This window comes from Meleagris gallopavo, chromosome 1 (assembly GCF_905368555.1).
Source record: "Meleagris gallopavo chromosome 1, MGAL_WU_HG_1.1, whole genome shotgun sequence".
Lineage (NCBI taxonomy): Eukaryota > Metazoa > Chordata > Aves > Galliformes > Phasianidae > Meleagris > Meleagris gallopavo.
Window position 1 is genome coordinate 39481757 of NC_139404.1, and position 18319 is coordinate 39500075.

An 18319-nucleotide genomic window follows, 5' to 3' on the forward strand; every position below is an offset into this window, starting at 1 on the left:
CAAAAGCGCTCCCAAGCTACAGGAGTCAGGAAGATACATCATTCAAAAATAAGACTGAGTCAGTAAGGCATGGCTACCATGCATATGAGTTCATGGAGAAACAGAAAAGAAGCACAAAAGGTGGTAAGCTGACTTTATGCAGACTTGCTAAGGTGAATGTTCACATAAGCTTTAATTGTTCAACTTGACAGCATTTCTTGCAGTGTTTCATCTATTGTGGCTCGTGTAACTAGTGTTGACAGTGAAGTGGGATGCTCAGAAGTGCAACATGTTACATAGCTAAAGAATTCTCCCTCTTACTTGAGTGGTTATTTCAGGAGAAACAACTAAATACTATCAATTCCTTATATTTACTTCAGGCAAAAGTCAAAAGTGCATTAACAAATATTTTTTTCCTTTACAGGAACTTCCTAAGTTTCTTGAAGACCTTGCTTCAACTGATGCTGATCTGCCTTGGAACAGGTCTAAGAATCGTTTCCCAAACATTAAGCCATGTATGTGTGTTTAATAACTCCTCCATTTTGTTCTCTGCCTTCGATATTGCAGCAAATATTTTGAACACAACTGTGTTTTTGTTTGATCATATCTTCATTATGAAATAATTTTGTCAAGTCAGTCTTTCTACTGTTTTGTTTTTAGACAGGTTTATTTGCAAGTTCCTTCCAGCTTGCTCTCGCAAGCTTTAACATGCAGGTGCAAGAAACTATAGCTTCAGTAGTTTCTTAGCTTTGTAATTCAACCCATGTAGCAAACTCTTTAACATTCTTCCTGTTTTTTTCCCTTTAGTGAGAAGTTATTTTTTTTAACTATAAAATCCACATGTTTGTGCATTCAGCTACCACAGGAGCCTGGGTTTGCTTTCTTGTGGATATGTGTAAATGTGCTGCAGAGGTTTGGTAGAAGATCAGAGTGACTGTAGGATAACTTATAAGCCAAGGCTAGATTTTATCACAAGAGACAGGAGTCTGTCTCTCTGTACTCAACACTGCTTCATTTTTCAGTTAATAAGACAAGAAATGTCATTATTATTTTAAGCATTAGCTGTGATGTGAGATGAGGAGCATGGCATTCCTTGGTTAATAATGCTACATTCTGTGCTATTAACTTTTCACAACAGCTGTTACTCCTATCCACTGCCTTATTCAAGATGAGTTCTAAATTACAGTCACTAAAGATTGATATTCATGACACAGTAAAATATAAACTGATGAGTTTCAACAGTTTTTAACTTTTTATTCTGATTTTTTTTTTAATAAGGTGTGGACCAAACTTCAAAATTTGCATTGTTTCAGCAGTTACTTATTCACACATGACATCTTTCCTGTTTCTCATCATTTCTGAATGCACACTACGGGCCCAAATCAGAAAGTCTCAATCACTTGCTGTTTAGTCTTCTTTGAAACAAACTTCTCTGTAATTGATGAGCTTGCCTTATGTAAAAGAAGTTTTGAAATTGCCAGGGTCTGGCTTAAATCTTTCATATGATGGAAAGAGTGGCAGTTCCCTGATTCTTCTGTCTGACTTGTATGGAGGATGCCTGTGCAAGAACAGGATGGCTTAAAGAACATGGGCTACTTTTAGGTAGAGGATCCTCCCATACTCACATCACATTTTAGGTTTTGGATTATTCAACATTTTGATAAATGTATTTATATATATATATATATATATATAAAAATTTGTCTGGAACCAGGATGACTATAAAATAATGGAAATTGTTTAAATTGCCAAGTATCGTTATGTTAATAATAATGTTGCTGTCTAATTCATTGCTGTCTAATCCATGGACATTTGTTACCTAAATCAGTGTTTTCTTAATTAAACTTTTAGTTAACTAGACTTATTTCCATCATAGATAATAACAACAGAGTAAAGCTGATGCCTGATGCTGGTATTCCTGGATCTGACTACATTAATGCCAGCTATGTATCTGTAAGTAGAGAGTCTCTCACATTTTCACTGTTAGTTTCTTGTACAAGAGTCAAAAAATAACTTGCAAAAAGAACAGCGTTATTTCATTCACTACAACTACTGTTTCTATGGTGTTGTAGTTAAATTATATTTCCAATTATCAACTTTCTTACTATGCCTCACATTTTCTAGTTGTGTTCTCAGTAAATTCTTTATCTATACTTTCTGTCTCCAGTCTTGCCTAATTTATCTTAATTCTATTCATGCTCGAAGTATAACTCAAGATTGTGCATTTATTTTGTTGTAGCACTGGATGGTGATTTCAAGTGAGTTCGACTTGATTTGCATGAAGTGCAATTTAAACTTAGATGTAGCAAGACGTGCAGATGGTAGTCTAAATAGTTGACTCAACAACAAGTAGAAATAGTTAATTCCAGGTGACTAAGAGATGTTCACAGGGAATCAGCTGGAGAGCTGAGAATGGATGTCTTATCTCAGCAGCATCCTCCTTTCTCATTAGCAAAAGTATGGAATTTCCTCATTCTGACAAGTAGCAGAAAGAAAGAGCCATGACATCTTGTTACTTGGGTGCTTGGCTGTGGAACACAGCCACTGAGGAGACCAGATGGAGCCTGGCCTAGTCTTCACCTTCCTTGTCATAAACATGCCACAGAGTAGGCAATGCAAATAGCAACTTCCAAAAAACTGTAGCAGATGCCAGCTGCAGAAAGTATACCCTGCTGAGATTGTGTCTTTACTGCATATAAACATCTCAGTTTAGATCAATGTTCTTCAGCAAATAGACCCATTTCTCAGGGCTAAATCTTTACCCTTTGTAGGCTCTCACTTTATATATTTGTGGATTTGTAAATATATAAATGCATATAGGTGTAAATACACAACGTGTTTGTATTTACCTACCTCTTTATACAGGTGTAGATGTTTAAAGATGGGGAATGAGAGATTGTGTATATACTTTTAACAAATGGGAAATTTGATGCTATTTTAATTTTTACTTTTAAACAAGAAATAATCAGTAACTGAACTATGAATTTTGCATACCTGAACTGCAGCTCCCCAGCTCACTCTTAAACTAGGGAGGATTAACATAGTTTCCCACTGCCACCTGTTCTGTGTATTACAGATGGAATAAGTAAGAGGCAGCTGTGAATTATAGGGCTATAATTCCAATGAGGAGCTTCGAAGGTGCTATAAACGCCTGTGTCATTTTTTTTGAGCAATAAACTGGCCTATGTGATAACACAGACTGCTGGCTCTACAGCCATAAGCTTATTGTTATAATTGCTACCGCTGTTGTAAATATTCTGCAGGGTATGTTTGGACTGAAAACAGATCCATGAGAACCATGCTCGGCTCAGCATTTACACAGATTTTTCAGCTTTCTTTCCTCAATTTATCAAAGAAATAAACTGCAGAAGCCAACACTGAAAAAAAAAAACCAACAAACTCTCAGCCTCCAAAGACGGTTTCTTGAAGACCTTTATCTGAAATCACTTCTTTTGAGTAAGCTCCAACTCCATTTTAGAACAGATGATGGCTGGATGTCCAGGCCCAAAGGATTGTTGTAAATGGAGTTAAATCCAAATTGCAGCTGATCACAAGTGGTATGCCCCAGGGCTTGGTATTGGGAACAATTTTATTTAATATATTTACCAATTATATTGATGAGGAATTGAGTGCACCCTCAGCATATTTGCAGGTGACACCATGTTGGTTGGAAATGTTGATCTGTTTGAGAGTAGGAAGGCTCTGCAGCGGAATTAGGATAGACATGTCCAATCACATGACATTCAACAAATTTCAGTGCTAGGTGCTGCACTTGGATCTTAACAACCCCATGCAGAAGTATAGGCTTGAGAAAGAGTGGCTGGAAAGTTGCTCAGTGGAAAAGGACCTGTGGATGCTGGTCAACATCCAGCTGAATGTGAGGCAGTAGTGTGCCCAAGAAGCCAGGAAGGCCAGTGGCATCCTGGCTTGCATCAGAAATAGCATAGCCAGCAGGACTAGGGAAGTGATTGTTCCTCTCTGCTTGGCACTAGTAGAAATGGAGCAAGAGTACTGTGTTCAGTTTTGGGACCCTCACTATAAGAAGAACATGGAGTTGCTCAGGTGTGTGCAGAGAACAGCAATGAAGCTGGTTGAAAGGACTAGAAAACAAGACATCTGAGGAGCAGATGAGAGAACTAAGGTTGTTTAGTCTGGAGCAAAAAAGGGTGAGGGGAGACCTCATTGCATTCTACAACTACCTGAAAGGAAGGTGCAGCGAGGATGGATGTTTATTCTCAGGTGACAAGAGACAGAACTTGAGAAAATGGCCTCAACATGGCACTTAGGTTTAGCCTTTAGTATTAGGTGGATGGTTTAACTTAATTATCTTAAAAGTATTTTCCAATCTGAATTATGTTAGGATTCTATTCTATGATTCTTGAGGATCACTGGAAGGACAAGGTCATTAATGTTGCTTGTAGCTTGCACTAGCCCTCACACTGCTTCTCAGTTGTTTCTTTCGCCCTGCTTCTCCTTAGCACTATTTTAATTATACTTTGCTGGCCTTCTGATAAATTTCTTTGTGAGTGGATCTGCATTAAGACTAATATGACAACTTAGATATTTATGAATGACAACTCCTGACCTGATGTCCCTTCAATTTCTTTGCTAAAAGAATTTCTAATAAGATTGCATTTCCCAAACTTTATTAGAACATTGGTTCATGACTTATCTATTCAGTGGAAAAAATGCTTTACATCCTTAGGTTTCTATGGCCATCTGCCAGACCTACACCAATTAGTTTAGTACATCTGAAAAGGTTCTAGCCTTAGGCTTTATAGCTACTGGCACGAGTCACATGCAAATTCTATTTTTCCCTTGCCACTCATTATGTATTAAATATTTTCTTTTTCTTAGGGCTACTTATGTCCAAATGAATTTATTGCAACTCAGGGACCATTACCAGGGACAGTGGGTGATTTCTGGAGAATGGTGTGGGAGACTAGAGCAAAAACTTTAGTGATGCTTACACAGTGTTTTGAAAAAGGACGGGTAAGTTACAATGTACAGCATTTTATATAATAGAAAAATTTGTATGTAGTTTCTGTAAAATTTACAGCATAATGATTGTTAATTAGTAATCACTTCCCTGCAGATAAGATGCCATCAGTACTGGCCAGAAGACAATAAACCAGTGACTGTGTTTGGGGATATAGTAATTACTAAATTGGTGGAAGATATTCAAATAGACTGGACCATCAGAGATCTAAAAATTGAAAGGGTAAGTCACACCTGGAAGCTGATTGAATAAAATGCACCCAACAACTCAACAGTAGAGGTACTCCAATCCAACACCCAGCTACCCCTCATTATCTTTTATTCTTTTAATGTGTACACACCATACTGGCTAGTTTTCCTGAGCATTTTGTTTTCACTCCTGTTTTTTTTTGTCTTCTGAGAATTTCCTCTAGGTTCTATCACAAAGAACTCAGATATGTGTCCAACATGCTGTGAAGGGCCTATCGAGGTTACTGAACCTCTGGTCTTGTGGGAGGTGAAATTTCTATTTGGACACCTCAGTTGTCTCTTCTAGAAAGGAGTAATCCTAACCATTCTGTTATCAGACAAATCCCTTTGAATGTGTCCCTCTCAGATTAAAGGGCATGCTTGGCTGTAGTGCAGCTGTTTTGCATTGTACCACCAGCCATATTGGCCTCCACCCCCAGGAAATTCACCCAATATAAACGAGAATCATCAGTATTACTCCCACTCTTTGTGCTGGGAATGGAGGTGGCGGAGTACAGCTTACGTGTTCATCTTTCTCATGATCCACAACTACAGTTTCCACACTTTGGAAAAACCAGCACCTGGCATTAAGTCAGACCAGCAGGTGGACTTGGAAAGGAATCTGAACATAATGACCCAAGATGAAGTCAGCCTGCTTTTGCAGAACACTGATGTGTCGTATGTATTGCAGTCACATCCTAGGCCCCAAATTCCGTTATCCAAGTACGAAGATGCATTAACATCCTGTGGCTTGTGCGTATTACAAAAGAAACACAGCAGTTAGGGAGTTGTTTCAGTTGTCAGCCCTATAAGTTTATGCACAAAGTTCAAGACAACTGAGTGCTTTAAAATGACTGAGAGAAGGATTGTTTTTATTTATTTTTGTTTGTTTTTCCCCAGTTAAAATAAGACACAGTGTACACAAAATTAAAATGGGACTATTTTGAGTAAAAATGCGTGCCAGCAAAATGCAAAGTCACATATTAGTGAGGGTGAATCGGATAGAAAACAAGATAATTTAAGCTGAGTTGACTAAGTACTCTGCTTACAATAGCTGAAATATCCCCCATGAGAGCATACCATTTAATGTGCTGTACTTCTGTCTTTAACATTGCCCTTCACCTTTCATCTAAATTGATGGATTCTTAATCATTTTCCAGAGCAGGTAAAATATATACTAAATAATTCATATTTATTGCCATATTGCATTCAAAAACATTTCTACTTGTTTTTTTTTTATCTATCAATTTTAGTAATACAGCAAATTAGTTTCTACATGTAATTATTCACAGTTTCTCAGTGTTTTTTTTTTTTTTTTTTTTTTTTTTCCAATATGAGAAGATCAAATGGTTGGTTCAAAACAAACCAAAAATGAGCTAGTTCATTACAAAAGAGTTGATTAAGCTGGAATTCATTTCTGCAAGATACTGTGAATGCTAAAAATTGAAAGAATTTCAAAAACTCTGGAGAAAGTAATGGATAAAAATTCTGCTGAGTACTATCAAATTTTTAGGTACCGTCTGTGACTGAGGTGGTTCATGACTTGCAAACTAATAGGAATGGAAAGGATATACTGTGGAATTGTAGTTGCACTGTCGTTTTGTATAATTTCCACTAAGATTTTCCTTGATTCCTGTTGGAAATGCGATAGTAGTTTAGACAGGGTTTGGCCTGATCCAGTGCTTTTATTGTTATGTCCTTCGTGGTTAATATAGATACCAGATCATAACCAGCTGTTCTTGTTGAGTTACTATTGCTGTTGCTCTGATTGAGAGGGCACCAAATACTTAGAAAATATATTTGTGTTTACCAGTGTATTTGTTTGCCTTAACTATGATAGACCAGTATTACAATAGTTGCTTTCCCCTAAATAAATTTGGCAACGCAGTTCAGTGAAGTTCCAGACAAGCTCTAGAAATATCAAAATGTAAGCCACAAATGATACCTCTACAATGATTTAAGTCAAATAGAGAGTGACTGCGGAAATCTTTAATACTCTTGAAAGATGAATTTGATGCCATCTTTATCAAAAGACTTGCCATAAGATCTGTGCACAAGAAATTACTCCTAGATACAAGAACCGTTTTTGAGTTAGTATGGTATTCTGACTTTCTTTGCTAAGTGAAGTTGCTGAGAAGTTTACAGGTAGCTTATTTTCTATCATATTTCATCTGCAAAAAAACCTACCTTTTTTTTTATTTCACAGCACGGAGACTGCATGATGGTACGGCAGTGTAACTTTACTTCGTGGCCAGAACATGGAGTCCCTGAAACTACTGCACCAATTATCCACTTTGTAAAACTTATCCGTGCAAGTCGAGCACATGATAATACGCCGATGGTGGTTCACTGCAGGTAAGCATATTCATCAAATCATTACTTAGTATCTTGTCATTCTGAGTGTATATTAAAGCTCAGGGACACTGAACGAAATCTGAGTACCTGAGCATGGCTCTATTATGGATAGTAGTGAAGTCTTCTCCGTTAGGGTTCCTTGTGCCTTAATCAGAGGTAAAATACCCAAGTAGGCCTGTTCTTCCATTCTCTGAAATCCCATTGAGATAACATCAGTGGATGTTCTTATGGACAGCCTAATCCAGTGGGTGAAAATCCTGCCTGTGGCAGGGGTGCTGGAACTAGGTGACCTTCAAGGTCCCTTCCAAACCAAGCCATTCTGTAACTCTGCGTTTATAGCTCTGAAAAATTAATGTCTAAGTATTGCATTTAGTATCCACATATCATTATCACGAGGAAGAAACTATTTGGGTACCAAAGAGAATGACAAAAATGTATGGAGTATTGCATATGCTGAATTTCAAACTTGGATGCCTGTAAACATTTAAAATCTATATTTAGGCTCTTAAATAAATGTGTTGGTGGTTAGAAGTGTTCAGCTCTGAACGGAAAGGTCTGGGCTTGACTCTGCCTCATTCTCAGTGTGAGTAAGGAAACGTGTGGACAGAAAAGCTAGGCCTGTTGTCACAGACCCTGTCTTTCTCTAGTGAGTTTATTATGAACTAGGATAGTTTTTATTTGTCCTTCATGTCCTACAAATGTCTTCCACAATGGATGGTAAAATCTGGTAAAATTTTATTTGACATTGTTGTCCTTGACCATTTGGCATTTTCCTCTACTGCAGGGACAGAGAGACTGTTATAGGAAAGAATTTATATGCTGGGGTCACTTATATGCTTTGGGCCCTTTTGCAATGAATCCCATCCCCTTTTCTCAACACAGATGTATGAAGGGGCCAGCATGGGCAAGATGCTCTGCCCATGCTCCTGATGATTATGAAGCAGCATGTTTTCTCATATCCAGAAAACTCTTTCATTATATTCTGCTTCTAGATCCTGAGGGTTCTGTGTAGTTTTGCAATACGTTACCTGATTACCTCCATAATATACTCTGCATTTAATAATTAGTTGCAGAAAAGACTGACAGTGATTTTAAGAAAATCCTATTCATTCTCAAGCCCTTGATTAAAACAACACTAGCTACCAGTGTGTGCTGTGCATTTATCCTCATTTTAAAATAATTTTATTTTAAATGTTTTGCTAGATCTTGTGTTGGGTTTCCTCAAATAGAAAAAGCATCACAGAATCCAGATGTGATTTCAAACATTCTTGTGATTTCCTTATTTATTTATTTATTTATTTAATCAGTGAAATTTAGAAAATCCAAAGGAAAGTTGTAGGGTTGTGTTTCCTCCTCTGTGGGTTCATTTAGTTAAATCCCACTTTGCTATAGAACTCCTTGTAAAGTCAAAGTCAGAACATGATTTCACTTTATCTCCTTCACTTTATCCGAGGAGGCATACACACAAAACTAGTGCAAAATCTTTCACTTTTTTCCCCCAGTTTTCTTCGCATAATGAGTGTACTTTAATAACCAAGATTTTCTGAGGAAATATTTTACGTTAAAAAATGAATAAAAACTTATTTTATCTTGTGCTTTATGTTTGCAGTGCTGGTGTCGGAAGAACAGGTGTTTATATTGCTCTTGACCATTTAACACAACATATAAATGACCACGATTTTGTGGATATCTATGGCCTTGTAGCTGAGTTAAGAAGTGAAAGAATGTGCATGGTCCAGAATCTGGTAAGATGTAACAGTGTATTTAAATTCTGTTTTCCTGATGTTAAAAATTAAGTCATTGATATTCTGATCTAAAAAAACTAGACTAGAAATCAAATACAATTCAGCTGGCTCTTAAATTTTCTATTAATTCCTGCTTCTATTTGGATTACAAATGTATGCTTTTGTATCTTTTAAACTCTATTTTGGCCAGCAAAGTATTGCCTAGTGCAGAAATGAGTGCTGAAATGCTCAGATTTTAGAACCTTAATCATAATTTCCTAAACTCTCAGAAAGTTTGAGTGATGTACAGGTGTTGAATAAAACACAGCTTCATAAAATGCTTCAAATAACATATTTGGACAGAATTCAGCACAGACTTGACAGTTTGTAAAATTAAGTCAATTGTTTGTTGGATCTGAAAAAAAAAAAAAAGGATTTATGACATTCTTATTATTAAGTATGGAGGACCTGCTAGTGAGGAAGGCTTCTACTGTGCTAGGATGTCTATGTCTGGGTATTTGTAAAGGAATAACAGCAGATGTTCTTAAATGCCCAATGGAATGGCAATCCAACTGTATTTGCATGAACCTTTTTACATAAGCATCCTGCAGGCCATTTCCAACCCAAGCCTGCTGCCTGAAATTTTTGACTCTACTGCATGACTTTCCAATATACCATGACTTTCTATATACTGGCTTCAAAATCCTGCGACAGCTTGCTCTCTGTCCAGGTCATCTCTAACTCATGTTTGCAGACTACAAAATGCAGATCAGCACTAAAACTTGCTACAGGAGAACTGAACCTTGTAAAGTTTAATGGCAGATTCAGTAGTCAGGCTATTCTGTCAGCTCTGTTATAAAACACTGTTTAGTAATCTATATTTCAGATTTTATGTGATCAGCATAGAGGATGTGGAGAGAGAAGTCTCAGGAACTCATCTCCAGAACTCAGTTTGGAGATCCCCCCAATGAAACTGTCTGTAGGATCTATGAGTAAAATAAAAAATCAGTTGCTGTCAGACCTATTTTTTTTCCTTGATTATAACTTAAAAATAATTTTCCTTTGCCAGCAATCATTGTCTGAGCACAGAATGGCCTATATTTGTGCAAAGAAACATCTCTGCAGTTACCACACTCCTCACAAAAAGCTGCATGCAAGTCCTCTATAGGGAATGACCTGAAACACACTGGGAATTATTTGGTGGGGATCAAAACTGTGCAAGAGACTTTAAATGTTTTGAGGATGATCAACTCCCACCATCTTGCAGTGTCCCCTCTGATTAATTCACTACTTTTATAGTAGTGAAAATATAGATATAATCTCAGTCTCCATACCTGTCTGGTTTTATTCTTTTATTTCATTATTTACTTCATCCTGACATGGCCTTCTTTTATTTTCTCTTTTCAGCAGTTATTACCCACAGTTACCTTACGTCGTTGGTGGTGTCAAAGTAACTTTAGTTGCCCACCCTTGGCATTACAGTCTATTAAAAATCATGCTACAGAACAAGAAGTATCACAGAAAACAGCGTGGGTTTTTCACTGGTAGCAATGGTGCATCCTAGAACACGTAGATTTACTTGAACTTTTGCATTTGAGTGCACCCTGCTGGTTCTCTCTATGTTATAAAGAGGGAAATTCTTTGTTCAGTTTCTTCAGTCTAACTAGTGACAAAAAGCAATCAAACACATCTTCATAGGTCACATCTTTACAGAAAAATATGGCACAGCTGTTGTTCTCAGAGATTATTAGTATAATTTCATATTTTTACTAGCCATAACAATTAACATCTTTTGACAAATTTTAACACCTTATACCTCGTGATGCATGAAATCAGGTCAGACATATATAATATCATCAAAGTATTGAGATGACTAAGTTAAACTGCAGTTACTTTCATAACATCTGAATGTTATATAAAAAATCTAAAAGTATTTTTGTTTCATAAGTACTTTTTTTTTTTCTAATGAAATGTCTTGAAATTCACATCTTTACAGGCACAATATATCTTTTTGCATCAGTGTGTCCTGGATCTGCTGACAAGCAGGGGAAGTAGCCAACCAATATGTTTCGTAAATTATTCAGCACTTCAAAAGATGGACTCTCTGGATGCCATGGAAGGTAAGCAGATACAAATTATCTCAAAATTGTTTTTTCATAGCAGGTGAATTGACTTGTCCAGTCTAAGGAGCAAAAAGAAATATTCTGACAAACATTTTCTGGCTTCAGAAAAATAAAGGTGTAACATTTTGCTCTCCTTTAGCCTCCCTTGTGGTAACAGCCATTGCTCAAGCCTTCCACTCTTTTCCCAGTGAGATCTTTTCACTTCAGCCAAAACGTTATCTGCCATTAGGTACTACTTGATTACAAAGTAGGTTAAAGTAATATATCTGTTTCTTTTGTAGGTGATGTGGAGCTTGAGTGGGAAGAAACTACCATGTAGATACTAAGACTAAATAATAAAGATGAGATTTTGAAAGTCAAAGTCATATTTTTCTAAGCAAAAGGGCCAAAGTACACTCCCCTGTTTTGATGATTAAAACAGACACGACTGATTGAAACAGCTTTTCTTCTATCAATGTGCCTTCACAAATATGCTATTTTATTCAGATCACTGAGCAATAATGCTATGAAGTACTTTTGCACAGACTGCACTTCTGCTGTTACCTGAGTTCTACATTCAGTATGTACGTATTTAAATAGAAAGTGTTTGAACATATTCTTTTTTTTCCATTTATCTTCGTAAATGAGAAAAATGAGCCAAATAAGATGTCAAAAAAAAAAAAAAAAAAAAAGTGTTCCCAGTGAACTTATTTTTGTGTGAATTTGCTGTGTTCATTGCGTTTTGGTTTTAAGTAAAACCTACGGTTCCTTGAATCATTCTTGCTAGATTGGTTTTAATGTTGCTGTCAGTTCCTGCAGATCAATTCCATTACCATCACAATGATCTTTACCTAAATGTGCATTCTTATGTTTTGAGTCTTTTTTTATGAGTGGTAACATATCAGCTGATGATCCTGAACAGCTGAAGAGTCACCTTCTGACATGCGGAGGATTATTCAGCTTTTACACAGCACACAGTAGCTCTTCAGGGACACTTGGGGTTATTTAAGACAACTTATAGTTGGTGGATTGGTTTTTTTAAAAGTACAATGGTGATTGCAAATGTTCAACACAGAAGAAAGTATTTTACATTCCTCCTACTTCCTCCTACAGATAACTACAAAAAACTCCAACAACTAAACAACTAAAAATTTATTACCTATTCTAGTGTGTGTTAGATTGACTTGAGTAAATGAATGTTGAAGACTATAGTGAGAATTAAACTCTGCGCCTTGGTATACAGGGAAGTATTCAGATGATATTATTAAGTAGGGAGACTGTCATCTCATTTTTTTCTCTGTGTAAATACATATATCATTGGGATAAGGCTGTGACCTTAATTTAAGATGGAAAACATAAAAGCAGAGAGACTTTGGAATTTCCATTGTATATTCTGCTTGACAGATAAAATCCATACCCTTGTGGAGGCCTCAAATGCAGAAAAATCAGGCAGACTTCTTTAGAAATAGGAGGTGTGTGTGTGTGTTTGTGTGCACACAACTGTAAATGAAAGTTTTCTATATCTTTGACTGTACCTACCAGACAAAAAATACTGTACAGCACGTAACCTGATATTTATTCATAAGTGAACGGCAGAAGGTGTTTGATGTCTTTTTAGAATCTGGCAAGGATGGTGCAGATTATAAATCAGTGAGGACCCTTTCAGCAGAAAGTGCCAAATACCTTAAATGAAAATCAAAAGGCAGTATTTGAGGAGATGAAAATGGTCTACGAAGATATTTTGGGCAATCTGTCTTTGATGAAGACTGACGGTATTGCAAACATCACCTGTCAAGCTAAAAGGAAAACAATGCCTTTTAAAGCTGAATAGAGGGAGAGAGAGGTGATGTCCACAGCTGTTCAAGTCTCTGGCAAAGCATTCGGTGGAGCTCTAGTTACATTTGGTTCATATGAAACATGTGTTCTTCATTTATTATACACGTACTTTAAAGTATTCTGACAAATTACTTATAGGGGCTTACAGATGTTTTTCATGATTTGTATTTGTACTTGGTAGCAGTACATGTAGCACTGTGATAAATTGACATTATAAAGTCATAATCTTGTCTGATCTTCTGACCATGACAGTGGAATATACATATGCGTGTCATTACTTTTTTGTTGTTGAGAAAAGCTAAGTAGCCTCTTGTGACTTACAGTACAACTCCAGAAGTTCAAAACATGCTTGAACATTTTCTGTTTCATCGAATATTTATCAAAAAGACTCTTACATCTTCCTGTAGGGGACCTGCCTGTAGTCAAACTCAATTCATTAGCATATTTTCTGACATCTTAGTAAGATGTTAGAATACGTATCTCTGTTCTGTAGGTCAAATTTAAAAGGAAAAAGGAATTAAAATAATTTATTATACATAGTAGCAATCTGATACATGCTACCTTGATATATTTTGCATTAAGGATAAAAGTCAAAAGTAAGCATAAACTGGCTCCAATTCCCAGGACACACAGCAAGGGAAAAAAAGACTCTCCAAGCTATTCTCTTTGAGAACCATTTTTCAGTATAAATAGAGCAGCAGTTCATTGAGCTCCTCACGTGCCCACCAATGATTTACAGGCACAGGGGAGCATCCCTCAGACCTTTATCGAGTCATGAAGAAAAAGATTTTGTAGTCTCTTGTCCTCTTTCCTTTTACAGCGGCTCCTGTCTTGGTTCTACTGGTGGAGCCAAGAGATAGGCAGAATTTATCCAACTGCTATTTTAAGAATATATATATGTAAAATTTGTCACTCAAATTTCTATAAATTCATAGATAGGTAGTGTAGCAAGAATACAGTCTATCAAAAGCAGAGACTAAACGAAGAATGAATAAGAATTGGGGAATTCCCAAATTTTACAGAAAGATTAGAATTACGCTTAAATCAGATTATGCTTTATTAAATTATTCAGTATATTTCTATAAAAATTGGCATATATATGTAGATACATTCAGCCCCTCTGTATGTATCTATAGCCAATTGTTGGATGTCTTCAGAAGAGACTACTGTAAGTGCCCTTAACAACAGATCTTCGTTTACAAAAGTAAACGGAGCTGCTCTATGAGTAGCAGCACATTACACTCATGTTAAATTTGAAGCATTTTAAACTGTTACAGGAGCTGATAAAAATAATCCACTTGCCCATTTAATGCATATCAGAAGCTATTTAATTTCATAACATTGCATGAAAGATCAATCTTGTGTGCCATCTGTGTATTTCTATATTGCGGAGTATGCTTATATGTAGTTCTTAAGAAAAAAGCAGCAAAGAGTAATGAATTAATCATATTTCACCCTGAGGTCACGTATGACAGTGAGCTTCCCTGGTAACATCCAGAGATGTAAAATGTCTCCTACATTTGGAAATTATACTTCAGTTTGTCAGAGAAGGAAACAAACCTTTGCAAACACAAAATGTTTTTTCATGCCAGAATCACACTGCACGACTAGTGTGTGCTTCATCAAGGTTAACCTTAGAAGTGCCTTAATGCATATTACTTACTATTTACAAAGCACATTCAGAACCAAGCCTGGAAATACAGCAATGGAATTGAAGACAAAAAGGAACAGAAGAGTGCTGATCAATCTACAAGCATACCTGATAAAGTCTTAACTACTGTAATAGAACCATCTTCCAACAAAAGAGGTACTTAAATGGAGTTACCATCCAGTAAACTAAAAAAAAAAATAAATGTCCACAGTATATATCTCTAATTTTATGATTGACAGAAGATCAGATTAAAACTTATACATACGAAATCCAGGTCAAAATATCAATTTCATGGAGTCACAATTTTAACAACTGCAGAGTTACAGCACAAAGGGGTCCCATGGTTGTTTCCAAGTGAGTTTTCATGGTATCCAAGAAGCACAGAGCAAACATCATTCAGCTACTGATTTGTGCTACTTAATTTATTTTGAAGTAAATATTGAAGTCCTAGTATATGTTTTTCCTAGGTGGTTGCTGCCTCTTCCAAAAAAGGCATTTCCAATACTTTATCTTCATAAACAATGGGCTACTGACCATTCCTCTAATCTAGATATGAAGTTGTTTTTAATTGGAAACAATTTGATTTCTAGCAGAGTAATTCTGCTACGTGTTTATCACTGTGTATAGAAGCTTGTGCTGACATGTGGTACATTTCTAAAACTGGTACCTCATACCCGGTTGATAACTGTATTTCACCAGGACAACTGAGATCTTGTTGATTTCCCACTGTGCAGAATTTAGAACATTAAAACTGAAGCTAGCCAGTGTCTGGTGCAGGCTCCAAGATCTGGGTTTTATGTACAGCTCTTATTCAATTAGGACAAAACCACCAAGAGACTCAAAACTCAGTGCCCTATGAGGTCAGTGAGAGGAAGGCATTTTCTCTGAAAACATTTTGACAGCAAGTTAAAATAAAGTTTCAATAATACCTGTTTCAGAGTATGTGTTAGATCATGTTAAGCACTGAACATATATCTTCATCTATCCATGGAAATAAATGATAGAAACAAATTCAAATTGATTTATTCTTTTAAGATCTATGGAAAGAATTCAATTAGCTCTCTGTTTTAGGGAATATACATATGTTAATAGTGAATTCGGTACATATGTATGGTTAAAATACATGTGTGTTCAGTGTTACAAAACTTGCAATGCAATGAGCAGCGTGGACTGTAGCTGGAAACCATCAACACATAGTTTTGGACATGTCTTTGACATTTTTAATTTTAAGGAACCAAGTCAAAGAAAATAGACTGAAACTGGTCCTGTCTCACCACTTTTGTGTGACTGTTGTGTCAGCATTCTAAGTATGATGCTAAAAAAAGACCTCCCGATACTGTTCTCCATCTTTTGTTCTGTTTTCTAATGCTGTGTTGCTCATCTATATGTGACTACGTCCAAAAGAACTGTAAACAGAAATGTCATTCATCTGATGTCAGGTGCTACAGGCATGATCTGTATCCATATGTCATGCCCAGCTAAGCGGTGTAGTAGTCTTACTTCAATTCCCTGCCCTCTAAGTTGATGTACAGCTGACATCATGGAACCTCAGCTATAATTTTGCACTGAACCTTCCCCAGATAACTTTTTCTTCCCTTCACTTTGGCTACAGTAATGAGCTATGAGACAAGTGCAAGCGCGCTTTAGTGCTATCTCAGAGCTAAATGATGGTATCAATTGCGTGTTTTAACAGGATAGGCACAGTGTGCATGGTAAGGATAAACTAAATTACTGGCTTCCTATCCAGAAGTTCCCACTACTGCTGTTACAAAATGTATAAATTTTAGGACTGTTCATTATTCAGTGTCATTCAGCTGAAGACAGCAAGATGGATCCTGTGTTTGATATTTTGCATGGCAGTTCTATTTTCCCAATAACTTTTCCCAAATGATGCTGAACTAATTACTTATTTTAATTACTTTTTTCCCCAGCTCCCTTATTCTGTAGGGCCTTTCTCAGATTCAACTGTGTGTGTAAAGAAAACTTAAAATCAATAGCTTTTCTGCAATGAATAACAATGTCTACGGTACATTTCACAGATCCCACTTCCCTGGGCAGTCTGGGATGAAGTTGAGCCTCTATATTTCAGCTGAAAGACAATGTTTAGAAGGTTTTTGTTATATATGGATCATCTTACTCTGCTTGTTGATTGGTGTTACCAGGGTGATCTTTTTGTAGGATGACAGCTGCACACAGCTATCCACTGTAATCAGGAACAAACCATTCCAGTACTCTTCATAGTCAATAATGAGCCAAAGGAAGTTTTACAAGGATATATCTAAAATATTTTGCAGGAGATGGAGTTGTGAATGATAGGAAAAGAATACTTGGATACTGGTAACCTAATATGCAAGTAAGGCTTTACCATTCACAGTTACATTCCATGAAGCCTGCTGAGCAGGAAGCATTCTAAAACATGCAGAGAATATCTGGGACAAAACAGTACAAACTTCAAGCTGAGTACTGCAAGATACTGAACATTCTTGCCAGTCATACAGGAATGCATTTAAATAGGCTTTACTGTAAAGGTACCTAGCTCATGAAAAAAGCACAAATACAGAAAACAAGTATTATGAGAGCTGACAACCTTCATGATTCTAGTTAGTGTTGGGAACCAAAGGACTCTATTGAGACAATGCTTTCACTAATCTTAAAATATAAAAACAAATATTTTGACAATACAAGTGCAGATGGGGCAGACAGAGCATAGACAGAGGAGAGGGTTTTATTCCACTAGTGAAGGCATAAGCAAATAAGTAATTAAGCCAGAATTCTAAAATGAGTTGCAACACACTAGGCATGGGCAAGGAACTGACCTGTGGAAACTGGCTCCTGAGCATGTAACATTACTCCCTTTTGAGATCAAGACTGCTATCTGACAACACAGCACTTTGTCAGCCAAGGAGCCCAAAAAACATTCCCCGAGTTAACCGACATTTGTTCATGGGATTTTAGTCTGAATATCTTTCTGCTAAAGAAGAAAATCCAGATCATTAAAACACACTGTCATTAAAATACACTATTCAGCAGCTAGCTAAAATCCTACACATCAGTGCAATAAGGCAAATAAGATAAACCTTTCAAACCTAGACATTATACTTCGAATTCTAAGGATCACAAACTACCTGTGATTTACCTTATGTTCTTTTCTTGGTGCAATACTTTGATAAGCATAGGTCAGCACTCTAATTCTCCTCTGTGCTAGAGCTGAGTCAGTTTTGCCTATTTTTAGCCATATAATAGTTTCAGTTTAAGCCATCTCCAATTGCCAATGGAAAAACATGGGCATACACAGAGAGCAGTTCATGCCAAATCTAGAATGGATGTCTAAGAGAGGCACACCTGAACATAAGTGAATTTACTTTCTCTCTCAGGAGGATGCTTTGACAAAAGATGTTCCGTAATTCCATATCACTGCAATTCTGCAGTGTTCCTGCACTGCAGGA

At 36.6% G+C, this 18319-nt stretch overlaps 1 protein-coding gene across 1 annotated transcript in view; it reads left to right on the forward strand.

Annotated features, from left to right (window-relative positions):
• The window catches only part of PTPRQ (protein tyrosine phosphatase receptor type Q), a 121558-nt gene extending 109463 nt beyond the window's left edge, over positions 1 to 12095 (forward strand). The window contains exons 56-63 of the mRNA XM_085221943.1: positions 404 to 494; positions 1856 to 1932; positions 4837 to 4971; positions 5075 to 5200; positions 7412 to 7560; positions 9170 to 9305; positions 11281 to 11404; positions 11689 to 12095. Of these exons, the coding sequence (XP_085078069.1) occupies positions 404 to 494; positions 1856 to 1932; positions 4837 to 4971; positions 5075 to 5200; positions 7412 to 7560; positions 9170 to 9305; positions 11281 to 11404; positions 11689 to 11726 (876 nt within the window). The 3' untranslated portion in view covers positions 11727 to 12095. The remainder of the gene's footprint in view (positions 1 to 403; positions 495 to 1855; positions 1933 to 4836; positions 4972 to 5074; positions 5201 to 7411; positions 7561 to 9169; positions 9306 to 11280; positions 11405 to 11688) is intronic.
• Positions 12096 to 18319: the final 6224 nt, after the last annotated feature.